Source organism: Colletotrichum aenigma (assembly GCF_013390185.1).
Source record: "Colletotrichum aenigma strain Cg56 chromosome Unknown KSG_Cg56_contig02, whole genome shotgun sequence".
NCBI classification, from domain to species: Eukaryota; Fungi; Ascomycota; class Sordariomycetes; order Glomerellales; family Glomerellaceae; genus Colletotrichum; species Colletotrichum aenigma.
In genome coordinates, this window is record NW_023500908.1 from 4,670,025 (window position 1) to 4,682,196 (window position 12,172).

The 12,172-nt window shown below is 57.4% G+C and overlaps 6 protein-coding genes across 6 annotated transcripts; 2 read left to right on the top strand and 4 right to left on the bottom strand.

Moving 5' to 3' along the window:
• Nucleotides 1-220: 220 nt before the first annotated feature.
• OXR1-0 (Oxidoreductase OXR1) lies at nt 221-1,605 on the top strand (the record flags this gene model as incomplete). The annotated part of the gene is made up of 3 exons (XM_037318536.1): nt 221-419; nt 489-1,502; nt 1,565-1,605. The coding sequence occupies 3 exons, from the start codon at nt 221-223 to the stop codon at nt 1,603-1,605; spliced, it is 1,254 nt and encodes a 417-aa protein (XP_037183520.1).
• Nucleotides 1,606-2,033: 428 nt separating this feature from the next.
• Nucleotides 2,034-3,431, bottom strand: SAT14 (putative O-acetyltransferase SAT14; the record flags this gene model as incomplete). The annotated part of the gene is made up of 1 exon (XM_037318537.1): nt 2,034-3,431. The coding sequence occupies one exon, from the start codon at nt 3,429-3,431 to the stop codon at nt 2,034-2,036; it is 1,398 nt and encodes a 465-aa protein (XP_037182936.1).
• Nucleotides 3,432-5,196: 1,765 nt separating this feature from the next.
• Nucleotides 5,197-5,574, top strand: CGCA056_v003281 (uncharacterized protein; the record flags this gene model as incomplete). Its single annotated transcript, XM_037318538.1, has 1 exon — nt 5,197-5,574. One exon carries the CDS (start codon nt 5,197-5,199, stop codon nt 5,572-5,574), a length of 378 nt encoding a protein of 125 aa, XP_037182937.1.
• A 221-nt stretch (nt 5,575-5,795) lies between these two features.
• Nucleotides 5,796-6,710, bottom strand: ustM-0 (Methyltransferase ustM; the record flags this gene model as incomplete). Its single annotated transcript, XM_037318539.1, has 1 exon — nt 5,796-6,710. The coding sequence occupies one exon, from the start codon at nt 6,708-6,710 to the stop codon at nt 5,796-5,798; it is 915 nt and encodes a 304-aa protein (XP_037182938.1).
• Nucleotides 6,711-7,492: 782 nt separating this feature from the next.
• On the bottom strand, nt 7,493-9,375 carry sidI-2 (Acyl-CoA ligase sidI; the record flags this gene model as incomplete). Its single annotated transcript, XM_037318540.1, has 4 exons — nt 7,493-7,836; nt 7,898-8,604; nt 8,655-8,931; nt 8,979-9,375. The coding sequence occupies 4 exons, from the start codon at nt 9,373-9,375 to the stop codon at nt 7,493-7,495; spliced, it is 1,725 nt and encodes a 574-aa protein (XP_037182939.1).
• Nucleotides 9,376-11,128: 1,753 nt separating this feature from the next.
• On the bottom strand, nt 11,129-11,959 carry SID5-1 (putative acyltransferase SID5; the record flags this gene model as incomplete). The annotated part of the gene is made up of 2 exons (XM_037318541.1): nt 11,129-11,433; nt 11,572-11,959. 2 exons carry the CDS (start codon nt 11,957-11,959, stop codon nt 11,129-11,131), a joined length of 693 nt encoding a protein of 230 aa, XP_037182940.1.
• Between the last annotated feature and the right edge of the window lie 213 nt (nt 11,960-12,172).

Sequence of the window (12,172 nt, forward strand, 5' to 3'; positions counted from 1 at the left end):
CCGGCGGACGCTATCTTTATGTTTGCTGCTTTCTAGTATGCACATGTTCCCGTCTGCAACTGCATCTTCGCTCTCTTCACTTGCCTCAACCTGTCTCCCCCATCGCGGCTTTTCCTTTGAGTCGTTCAATACTTGCTCTCGCCGCTCCTTCTCTTCGCTGTCCTCTCCTCCGCTCGACGTAGAATCTTCCTCCCAGTCAGACCCCGCAGCAAAAGACAAGATGGGTTCCCTTCCTACCGTCCCTCCCTTCAAGGTCTTCATCGCCGGCACTTCGTATGCTGGCATGTCCACGGCCCTCAACCTGCTCGACCTCGGCAAGGGCGAGTCCCCCCGCCTCGCTCACTCCCCGTACGAGCACCACGCCGACTTCAAGAACATCCCGCTCGACATCACCATTGCCGATGAGCGTGATGGTTTCTGTAAGAACAAAAACCCCGGCGCGGCCCCTCTTGTCTGACCACCAACTCACCCGTGACCTATTTTCTTAGTCCACTTGATCGGCTCGCCGCTTGCCTTCGCCGACTCTGCCTACGCCGCCAAGTCCTGGGTCAAGTTCCAAGATATCCCTTCTCTGCAGCGCCCCAACGTGCGCTTCGTCCAGGGCAGCGTCAGCAAGGTCGACCCGGCCACCAAGACCGCCACCGTCCTCGACCACGAGACGAAGCAGCCCCAGGACTTCTCCTACGACTTCTTCATCGGCGCCACTGGCCTGCGCCGCGCCTTCCCCGTGGTTCCCCAGTCCCTCACCCGCAAGCAGTTCCTGCTCGAGGCTGAGGAGCAGATCCACGCCGTCCGCAACGCTGCCGATGGCGTCATCGTCGTCGGCGGCGGTGCCGTCGGTATCGAGATGGCCGCCGAGTTGAAGCTCGTTGAGCCCAGCACCAAGGTGACCCTGGTGCACTCCCGCAACCAGCTTCTTTCCTCCGAGGGACTGTCCGACCTGTGCAAGGACAAGGCTCTTGAGCTGACCAAGGAGGCCGGCGTCGAGGTCCTCCTCAACACCCGCGTCAAGGAGACGCGCAAGATCGAGCCCACCGCCAACGGCCGTGCGCGCTACGAGGTTGAGTTCACCAACGGCGACAAGCTCATCGCCAGCGAGGTCGTCATGGCCATCTCCCGCCAGACCCCCTCCACGGACTTCGTTCCCGCCGCCGCCAAGGACGAGGAGGGCTACGTCCCCATCCACCCCAACCTGGTCTTCTCCTCCGACATCCCCAACGCCGAGGACCACATCGCCGTCGGCGACATTGCCAAGTGGCCCGGTATCAAGCGTTGCGGTACCGCCATGCACCACGGCCACGTCGCCGCCATCAACATCCACCAGCTGATGCTGGTCAAGCTCACGAACAAGGAGCACAAGCCCAAGTTCTACGAGCTCGGCTTCGTCGAGCCCATGATCGGTCTCGCTGTCGGCAAGAAGGCTGTTGCCAGCAGCTCTGAGGGCACCACGTGGGGCGAGGACGTCATGCACTCCTACTTCCGTGACGACCTCGGCTTCACCAGTAAGTTCTCCCGGACACCCCTGTCTACTTGATCGCAACGGTACTAACCTTGGCTCTTTTAGTCTGCTGGAACCACATGAAGCTTGGCAAGGCCGACAACTGAATCTGCTCTTTGCTTTGAAAAATTCTCTGGGTATTTGTTGTTGTTTTTTGGGTTACAACGGTGTTCATGGGCGCAATGATGATGACGCAACGTCCATCCGGTAGTTTAGAACAAATTGCCTACCTCTAGACGTAAATGCAATGATCTTTTATGAACTTCAACCAATTTTCTCTCATGTGTGGGGTGTGTGATCTGAATTGGACTAGGCTATGAATCATGTTCCTGCATAGCCAGAAAAAAAAGACATTGTGCTTATCAGATCTTTACTCAAATTATGGAAATAAATTCTACAGCAGAGGTATTCCTGAAAGCTGCTGGCACCTTTTTTACGTACAAACACCCCACTCTACGTCGCGCGTACCTAGATCCACACACACTACTCACTGCTCACTCTCCACTTGGGAGGGACGCTGGTGGACGGGACAAATTTACAACTTGGGAACGAGACCCAGGCGCATGCCGCCGACGACCTTTTCGTTCTCGCCGAGCGGGCACAGCTGGAAGAAGCGCTCGCGCGAGCAGCGGACGAAGGCGCTGCGCTTGTGGGGGAGGTCGACGAACTTGTCGAGGCCGAAGCCGTGCATGAAGTCGTACATGAGGACGGTGTCGTTGGTCTTCTTGGGCTCGCCGACGACCCAGGTAGTGCGCGGGTCGTCGAGGTAGAGGAAGTGCATGAGGGAGGACCACCACGCGCTCACGCGGTGGGGGCCGCGGAAGCGCACGTCGCCGACGAGCGAGTGGCGCCCGCGGTCCCAGTCCTGCGCGTCGTAGTAGCCGCCCAGCTTGTCCTCCTTGGCCCAGTAGACCTCAAAGTAGGCGAAGAAGGTGTCCTCCCACGCCGCGAGGATGGCGAACTGGTGAGGGTCCTCGTCGATCTTGCGCAGATACTCGCGGTGCTGGTCGAGCGTGCCGGTCTCGTTCCAGCCCTGGGAGACGCGGGGGTCGTTCTGCCACTCGTGGAAGAGGCGCAGGTGATCCTCGTTGTGGTAGTCCAGAGCGACCATGGAGAAGGTCTCGCGCAGGTGAGGGATCCAGCGGCTGTACACGGTCGAGCCCGGCGCGGGCTTGGCCGGGCGGATGGGGTGCCAGGCCTGCTGGTAGAGGTTGGGGTTGGCCGGGTCCGAGGCCAGGACGGCGGTCATGGTGTGCTGGAGGGGAGTAAGAGGGTAGGAGGACAGAGGGCGCTCGAGGCTGGCGGGGGACTCGGCGGGCAGCCAGACGGGACGGGGGCCGAAGGGGGAGCCGGCGCCCTGCCAGAAGGCGCTGCGGAGGAGGACGACGGTGGCCTGCTCTTCCGTACCGACAGGCTTCTGGGAGTCGTTCTGGACGGGGTGCTCGATGGCCAGGAGAACATCGCGAAGCTGCTGGCCGAGGACGGCCGCGCCAGCACCACGGAGCTCAAGACGCTGGAGCTCGTCGGCCGGGCGCAGGACCCAGAGGACGTAGACGAGGAGCCATGCCTGGGCGAGGGTGGGCGCGGTCTTGCCGTCCCAGGAGAAGACGGTGCTCGGGGAGCGGCGGGAACGGGCCCAGGCGCTGTTGTTTGAGTCGGCGGGGAGCTCGCTGGACTTGAGGTCCGCGGGCTCGGTGAAGTAGAGGTTCTCGCTGTGCAGGCGCTCGGGGACGGGGACCTGCTTGGAGGTTCCGGCGTTGGAGGCGTGGGGTGCCAGGCGGTAGAAGTGAAGGCCGCCATCGGCGGTCTTGCCGGCGAAGGTGTCGTGGTTGAAGGCGCGCTGGACGGCGTACTCGGCGTGGTACGGGTGAGGCAGCTTGATGATGCTCTCGTTGGAGGAGGCGAGGGCGGAGAGGGAGACGGGTGCCGACATGGCTGCGGTGTTGCTCGTGACGAAGCTCTAAGTGTGTCTCTCGAAAAGTCCAATTGAGTAGAATGTATACGACGGGGGGAACTGGGGGTATGAGATGTCCTCGAGTTTGACGCAATTGGTATCACAGCTTGAAGCTCTCCTTGGGAATATGGGAGACGGCGGAAGATTGGAAGAGGAAGTGAGCTTGGAGCTTCGGAGCTTCACGCGCAGGCTATGTCACCACCGCCTACTCTTTTGGAATCAGTAAGGGTAGAAAAGATGCCGAGTTACAGCCATTGAACACCCTGACAACGCAGATACCCCTGGTCGCCCTCTCTGTCTCGTCGGAATCCCGCCGCTCGTGGGTGGCTGTATGGCGTGCCATGCCATGCCATGGCTCAGTTTTTTTTTTCTCTTCAATAGGCTGTAGGCCGCAGGCGACACAGCATTCGAGCAAGCAACCGGGCCGCCTTGCAGCTTCCAGGGCCGGCCCATGACATCGTTCCAGCACACCGTTCAATCAGCTTGGTCCAGTCCGGGGGTGGTGGTCAGAGACAGACTGAGAGAGAGGTTGACGGCGGGGTACGCTTGGCCTTGGGCTCCATTGAAAGCTCCCGGGGGGGGGGGGGGGGTACATCTAGACGGATACAAGTGAGTACCGGAGGAAGCGAGTTAGGGGAACGAGTCGCTGATGGGACATGTGGACATGGGAGGGATCCCTCGTGTGAATTTGACGGCTTCATGGCGTGCACTCGCAGCGGCCAAGACCTCGGGTCGAGGACGATGGGAAACGGGGCGCAACGAAAATGCTCCGAATGAACGAACTTTCTTCCACCCTGTTCCCAGCCCAGCTTCGGAGCAAGGTGGAAGAAAGGTTGAACAGAGTTCGGCGTTAAGAGAGGGACAGGGTGTGGGTGTGTGGCTTATGTTCATCCCTCGTCGACGTTTCGATCCAATGTCGATGCCGCCAGTTGCGTGCGAGGCGGTTCTTGTTCCAGGGAAGGTGGCTGCACTGGCTGACCCTTAGCGGATCTGATAACTTTATTAGAACCCAGTCCAGCCATGGCTCCGGCGTCGGAGGCGCCTTTCGACCCACACAGAAACGGCCACCAGCCGGATCAGATAAGATCAAATTTTTTCTCAAAGGTGGGGCAGCGGGGATACAAACTCCACTAAGCTCCGATGTTCCAGTACGTACCGCAACCCGAGCCTGCCCGCGGTCCCTGCACTTCTTCTTCAAGGAAGGAGAGGGGGGCGTGTGCATTTGTGGGTTTGTGGGGTCAGATTCGGACGAAGTGGCCTGTTTTGGCGGTACGCAGAGGAACATCTTCAGAGCATCGCAGATCACAGGGTGTGCGCGACTCTTGTTCGTCCCTCCCCTTCACATCATCTCCACCACACCACTCGCTCATCGCAGGTGGGACGAACGGGGGCCCTTTTGCCTGGCACAGCGGCGCAGCAGGTGCTGCTCCTCAGACATGTGGCTTCCTGTGTGTCTCTGTTGCCGAAGCGACAAGCTTTCAGGATTCGTCCGTCACCTTCTGAGGAGAAGACGCCGTGTCCCTCGAGACGATCTCAGTGTCTCCTCGATCGGCTCTCTCCCCGCCTGCCAAGTCTCATCTGCCGCCCGCTGTGCTCAAAGGGCGTCGGCATTCGCTATATGCTGTGCCTCTGGAATCAACCTTAAACTCGGAGACTCCCGTACTCGGGACACGGAGGCGCTTTTGGAGATGCCGGTACGGCACCGGTAGAATCATCAAGTCTGCCCTTTCCCACCCCCAGCGCAATGCTTTCCAATGTTGACTCAAGCTCCACGGTTGTCATCCACTTTGGACAGGTACAAGACCTGGGCCCCGCCGAGATTGATAAACTTGGAAACCGTGACTCAGGATCTGCTGTGCCTGCCACTGAGTGCACATTTCTGTCTCTCGGTCAGGGCGATGGGGCTGCTGAGAGTGAGCCTGGATGCCTGCAGATCGATGGTGCCTTCTCGGACGGCGTTCTCGACAGGGACACTGCGGACCGGACATTGATTTCTAAGACGGCTCTCAGCTCGGTATCGGTCTTGCCCCAGTGGATGCCGTACCGACAAGGTGGTTGGATCCATCTCGTTGCCTCATTCTATATTCCTCGACTGGAAGAGAACCAGCATGGCTTCCTGTGATGTCGGATTGCATGCAGGTCTCGCGATCTGGAGGATCATCGCGAAAGGTTTGCGATGAATGGTCTCAAACAATGTAATAATCATGCACCTCCAGCAGGTAACTTCACAACCCCTTGAGGACTATGAGAAGTTGCCAGAGTTGAGTTCCTCTAACAATCGGATTGTATATCGTACTTGACTATCATAATGGGCTCCTTTGAAGACGAGGCAAAAGACTCACTTCATGAGCGCTGCATAACCACCCAAACAGCATCCAGCGTCTCGGTCCCCTCGCCCTTCTGCTTCAACTCATCCGCCGCCTCCTTAATCCTACCCACGTAACCAAGCAACTCCTCTTCCGCTTCCTGCCCCAACTTCTCCCCCAAAACCTCCTCGGTCCAGCTGGGATCCACCACAGCCCCGACTTCCCACCGCCCATCCAACAGTCCCGGCGTATCAACCGAGCCCTTCTCCTGCAGCTTCCAGCCGGACTGCTCGGCCAGTCGGATGAGTTCCCCCGGTGCGAGCGCGCCGCGGACGTTGGATTGGTCGACGGTAAACCCGCGATCGGCTCGTAGCGAGTGGAATCTGCGTTGGGCTTCGACCGCCAGCTCATGGGGAATTTGGGATGGTTTGGACGCCTTGAGGGAGTATTCTGCGAAACACAGCTTCTGCACCTGGCCCGACGAGTGAAGCGCCGTGAAGAGTGACGAGACTGCGTCCTGGGAGGGGAAGTACCATAAGGAATGGCACAGCGTCGCCACGTCGAATCGGTCTTCTGAGTGGGAAGACAGATACGACGGAGCATCCGCTTGATGAAATGTGATTTTCGGACCGTAATTCGACGAGGAGATATACGCTTGTGCCTGCGCGAGCGTGTACGGGCTTCCGTAGTCGCCCGGGGCCGGGTCGAGCGCCGTCACATGGCCGACCGCTGCCGACCCCGCTTCTCCGTCGGACCCGGACACCGCATGCGCCAGGACGAGGGCGGAGTCGCCCTGGCCGCACCCGATGTCAAGGACGCGGGAGGACGGGGCGATGGACCAGACAGATGCCAGGCGGAGCCGGTGGGTTAGTTGGGGGACGATGACCGAGTGGAGGTGTTTTGGGTCGTGGGGATACGCTTTCGCGAGAGCGGCAATTGTTGATTGAGACATCTTTGAAACCTCCGCGGTGGCCTTTGGAGATTTACTGATTCAATTGCGATGTGGTTGAGACGGGACTTAAATTGAATTTTGAGGCTGAATGTATGGTGATTTTATACACATGTTGGAAATGTCATCAAGCAAATTCTCTCACTGGATCGTCAAACAATAAGGCCTCGTTGAAAGGTTACTTGCCGTAAGGCCGTCTCATGAGTCACCCGCTTACACAGTTTTAGCCCGAGTCTCAAATCAACAAGAAATGATTTCCTCTCCAAAAAGGCAGGATGTCACAAAACGAACCAATTATGGTAGTTCCTGCATTGAACCAGTGCTGACACTTTGTCGCACTTGCTCGCGAAAAACACATTGAGCTGCCGTGTTGGGACGCAAGAGTCATGGCGATTTTGGCCTCACTGCAGATTTGGCCTCACTGGGGTCCTCATGGCGGGCGCATCCCCGTCAGCCGCTCTTCTCCCGCTGTTCTTCCGCTGGGGAAGATAAGTAAGCAAGCCAAAGTGTAAGAATAAGTTTTAGCAAATAACATGGATTGACCCGATTGCGACACGCACGATAGAGTTTCGAAAGACACAAACACCAAACTTCCGTGCAGTAAATGCTAAGCTTCAGTTCCACTTATATCAAAACTCTGTTCAACGTCATGTAAAATAACTGTAAATATCTGGCTACAGGCGTTCTATCCATCTCTTTGGCCCTAAACACGAACAAAAAAAAGCACTTTTGTATGGTATCGCTCTATACACAATCTTTATCCCATCTCTAGGCAGTATTACAAATTACAACTTGGCGGAGACCTTGTTCTTCTTGAGAAGCTCGTCGCCGACCTTGGCCATCTCGAACTTGCGGACCTTGCCACTGCCCGTCAGAGGCACGTTGGAAGGGACGCCATCCTCGCCGAGCCAGAAAATGTGCGCGGGGCTCTTGTGGCCACCAAGGCGCTGGCGAACCCAGTCCTTAAGCTCCTGGAACGTCGGCTTCTCGCTGTCCTCGGCGCGCTGGACGAACGTGCCGACGACCTCGCCGTAGTGCTCATCCTTGAGGCCGACGACAATGGCTTGGGAGATCGAGGGGTGGGCCATGAGACGCTCCTCGATCTCGAGAGGGTAGATGTTCTCACCACCTAACTTCTGTTAGCAAAAAGGAACAGCGGAATCGGCCTGAGCGACGAATGTTCTACTTACCTCGGATGATAATATCCTTGAAACGGCCAGTGATGGAGCAGTATCCGGCATCATCGAAGACAGCCTCGTCACCAGTGTGCAGCCACAGGACACCGGCGGAGTCTCGGACCATAACCTCATTGGTCTTCTCCGAGTTGTTCCAATATCCAGCCTGAAGCTGGTAACCAGCCATGCACAACTCACCACGCTCACCCATGGGCACAATGTTGCCATCTCTGTCAACGATCTTGGCCGAAGCGTGGGGCATCAGCGTACCGACAGTCGTAAGTCTCTTGCCAAGCGCATCGTCGGTGAAGGCGTTAAAGCAAGTAGGGGATGCCTCGGTCAAACCGTAACTACTGGTGAACTCCTTCATACCAAGACGGTTGACCATCAACTCCATCAGGTAACGGGGCACGGGGGCGCCGGCCACAATACCGGTGCGAATCTTGGAGGACTTGAAGTCGTCAGGGGCAGCTTGGAACAGGGAATCGAACATGGCAGGCACGCCGTGAAGTGCTGTACAGTCCTCCTCGAGAATGGCCTTGAGAGTCGCCTTGGTGTCGAAGACCTCGGCCGGGTAAACGATCTTGGCACCGTGGGTGATGACGGACAGGAGGCCGAGGACGAGACCGAAGCAGTGGAAGAGAGGAGGAGGGCAGCAGAGGCAGTCGTCGGGGGTAAGCCTCATGCGGTCACCGATGAATCGGGCATTGTTGACGACATTGCTAATTTCAACGTCAGCACTGTTGACCTTGTTTCCACCCGGAAGACTCACTGGTGGGTGAGCATAGCAGCCTTAGGACGACCGGTGGTTCCGCTGGTGAATTGAAGGTTGCAAACTTGGTGAGGAACAACCTTGCTCATGGCCAGGTGCAGTTCTCTCGGACTCTGGCGCGAGCTTGACTTGATGAGCTCGTCGTATGTCTCGTAATCGCTGGTGTCACCTCGGATCATGATGACCTTTGGGCCGTTGACCTCATTCGCCAATTGCTCCAAGAACCTCCGGTTGTCGAGTCTGCCGATCTGCTTGGTAGTGAACAGGATCTTACATTCTAGGAAACTGTGAGTTTGGAACTCCTACTGCGCCAGTCGATCCTACCTGAGAACTGGACAGCGTACATGGCCTCGCTGGGTGTGTATGTGTTGTTCAGAATGACAAGAATAGCGCCTACTCTTGCGACGGCAAAGAAGATGGCGGCGTACTGCTCGCAGTTGCCAGCCATGACACCAACTCTGTCTCCGGCCTTGATGCCCATCTTCAGCAGAGCCTGCGCGAGCAGCAAGCTCTGCTGGTTGAGCTCATTGTAGGTCCATCGTGCGCCGGTCCAGGGAATCACCAAGCACTCCTTGGTGCCGTGTTGGTAGGTCTGGAGCTCCAAGAGTTCACCGAGACTGAGGTCGACCAGAGGTGGATCGCGAGGGCCGTGAAGGATGGACAGCCTCTGCGTGGGCGCAAAGGGCTCCGAGACGGGCGTGGTTGATGGTTCAGTGGCCATTGTGTTGACGGGCGAGCGATGGAGACTTTCTTGAATATTCTACTGGAGCGAGATGCGTCGTTGGTCGTCGTCGCCGTCAAGATTGTCAATGGCAAGTGGGAGAAACTCCGCGATCTTCCTACAACGCTGCCGCCTTGTCGGGTTCGTGTGGCAGAAATAACTGGCCTGGAGCGAGAACCCATGTACTGGGCCCTGCATCTGCGTCACCGCACCGGAGAACGGCTTTCGGGGATCGTCTGGGTCCAGCCAGAAGCGAGCAAGGTCGCCTCCACTCCACCGAATTGGACCGGCCAAGCTTTCGCTCTGCTGGCCCTGCGGTCTCCGACTCCGAGCTTCCAAAGACAAGCGCCACGCCGCGGGACGTTGCGAAGTCGCGCGCCTCTGGCTTCTAGGGTACCCTCCCTTTGGCCAATGCATGCAGTAAGCCCGGCCTATACCGAACTGGCAACTGTTTCGCTTCAGGGAGGCCTCGATTCTATTGTTGAAGGTGTGGATGAGGGGCTTTTGCGACCGATTTAGAGCCACTCGCGTCATCCAAGCAGGCCTTGAACTGGCGACTTGCACTCAAAGTCAGTCACATACTTCGGCTAAGGGAGGTCGCGTCGAGCAGATGGGCCACGAGCCTTCCAGGGCATCGTGTCAGTTGATGCCAATGGCAGTCTGCAGCAGCGCCAATGCCCACACCTTCACCCATGATGCTGGAGTGTCAGAGTGGGATGCGATGGATCGGGCGAGGGTGTGGTGTGTAAGACTAAGAACTGGTCGTCCATGGTCCATGACATGTGCGACGCGGGAATTGGTGAATGGCGTTTGCAATTCTTTTTCCGCCCCCTGCCGCCGTCCCCTGTTTTGGAGAGACTTGCAGCTACCTGACGGCGACCAGCCAATGAAACACGATCTGACCCCACATGCTAGCGCTTGGACCCCACCATGACTGTGTGGCTCCTCGGATAGGTTCGGGACTTGATCTAATCAATCAAATCTTGGATCAGATAAGATTACGGAAGGAACATTTCGCTTTTCCCTGTGCAAATTTTTTCTTCACCCGAGGCATCGCATCGCATCCCTTCGCACGCCCCTCTTCATCCCTCCTTCCGCTTTATTTCTTCAACGTAACCTCAACTCCCTCCGACATGCCTCCGCTGCCACCCTCCGAAGTCGCTTGCTCACCTCTCAACCTATAGAGCTTCCTAAAACCCCAAGCCAGTCCACGGATCGTCGTCGATTCTGCCGCTTCCCAAGGCGCTAGGTTGCATTGTCTACCATCTGCCCACTTCGTCGCCCACTCTGGAAGACGGACTGTTCCCTAAGGCTGCTGCCACAATGGTGGTTCAAGTGGCTTCTTCCTCCTCAACACGCCATAAAAGTCCACACTCCCTCCCACACTCCGGTTTTAGTGCGCTGTTAGACTCGTCACCGCGACACGTCGTTTCAGTCGGCGGGGCACCCTGATCTTCATGCGAACAAGGGTTTGGCTTGGCTGCCATTTAATATACAAAGCCAAGACATGCAGGTCCTCAGAAGAATCTAGGCACAGAACCTTTTCTCTTCTCAGCCTGGCTCGCAGATTCGCACCACACCCGGCAACACACCAAAGTTCAAACAATCTGGACGGGGAGTACGTGACATAGGAGTCTTGGTATTGCCCTACAGACTACGGAGTACGATACCGGTACGGATACAGTACGCAGACAGAGATCGCCCTGCCATCAGCAGCCACCCCCAAACCGTCGCCAAGCCCAAGTCCAGCCACTCACTTCAAGGGCGGGTATCCTTGAGATCGCCACTCCTTGAATGACATTCCCTTGGCGTTCGATGGCATCCTGACCATCAAAGGAATTTCGACGTCCTTCTCCTTGCCCACCAACGCCGCTCGGTGGACGACCTTATCGTCCAGCGTCTCAAAACCTAATCGCTGATAAAGCGGGTAACCGACCGGTGACGATTCAAGGTAAACGGGAAGCCCCGCCAGCTCGGCCATATCGAGGCCCCATTTTGTCAGGAGCGCGCCAACACCTCTTCTCTGGTGCTCTGGCCTAACAGCAATAACATGGCAGTCTGCATCGCGAGTGAAAAACGTACGGCATCAGCAAACTGACAGCATGGGGGCGCAAAGGTTCTCTCTCGGTGAAAGCAGCTGAACGGACTAGCGAGGGCAGGGGAAGGATGAAAACAACAGTCACGGGTTCCACTCACAAACGTGCGGCCGGCCACCCCAGAGCTTCGCCTTCACATCACAGATGGGGGTGATCAACTCTTCAGCTCTCGCTCTCTCCTCGCCCTTAAGCCAAGTAATGCCAGGGAACTTGTATTCATCGTAGGTACGCTCCTTGAGGAATACATCCCACAGGGCCATACCGACGATCTCGCCGGTCTCCGAGTCGACGCACTTGAGCGTGTACTGAGTAGGGCTCTTGTGCCAATAATCGACCGTGTTCTTGGTGTGCTCTGCGCGGAAGTCCTCGCCCTCCGTGCCCCCCGGGAACAGGAGACTCAGGATGGCGTCCCCCTTGAACGCTGCAAAGTATGCATCATATACCTTGGGGAGGTCGGGGATTAAAGCGGGTAGGACGGTAAGACCCATTGCGTCTGTAGGAATGAGCCGAGATGTACTGCGGTAGGGCGTGATCACTGGCTGTGGCGTTGTAACTTGTGCGTGTGTCTTGCGTCGGTCTGTTTTCCCGCAGCAGGCAGAGACGGGAGCAGGGCAGGGCAAGGCGCAAGTGAGGCAAGGTAAACTCAGAATGTGAGCTGAGATCCGATGAACTGGAGTGGAGGGTCGCTTCGATCCGACGAG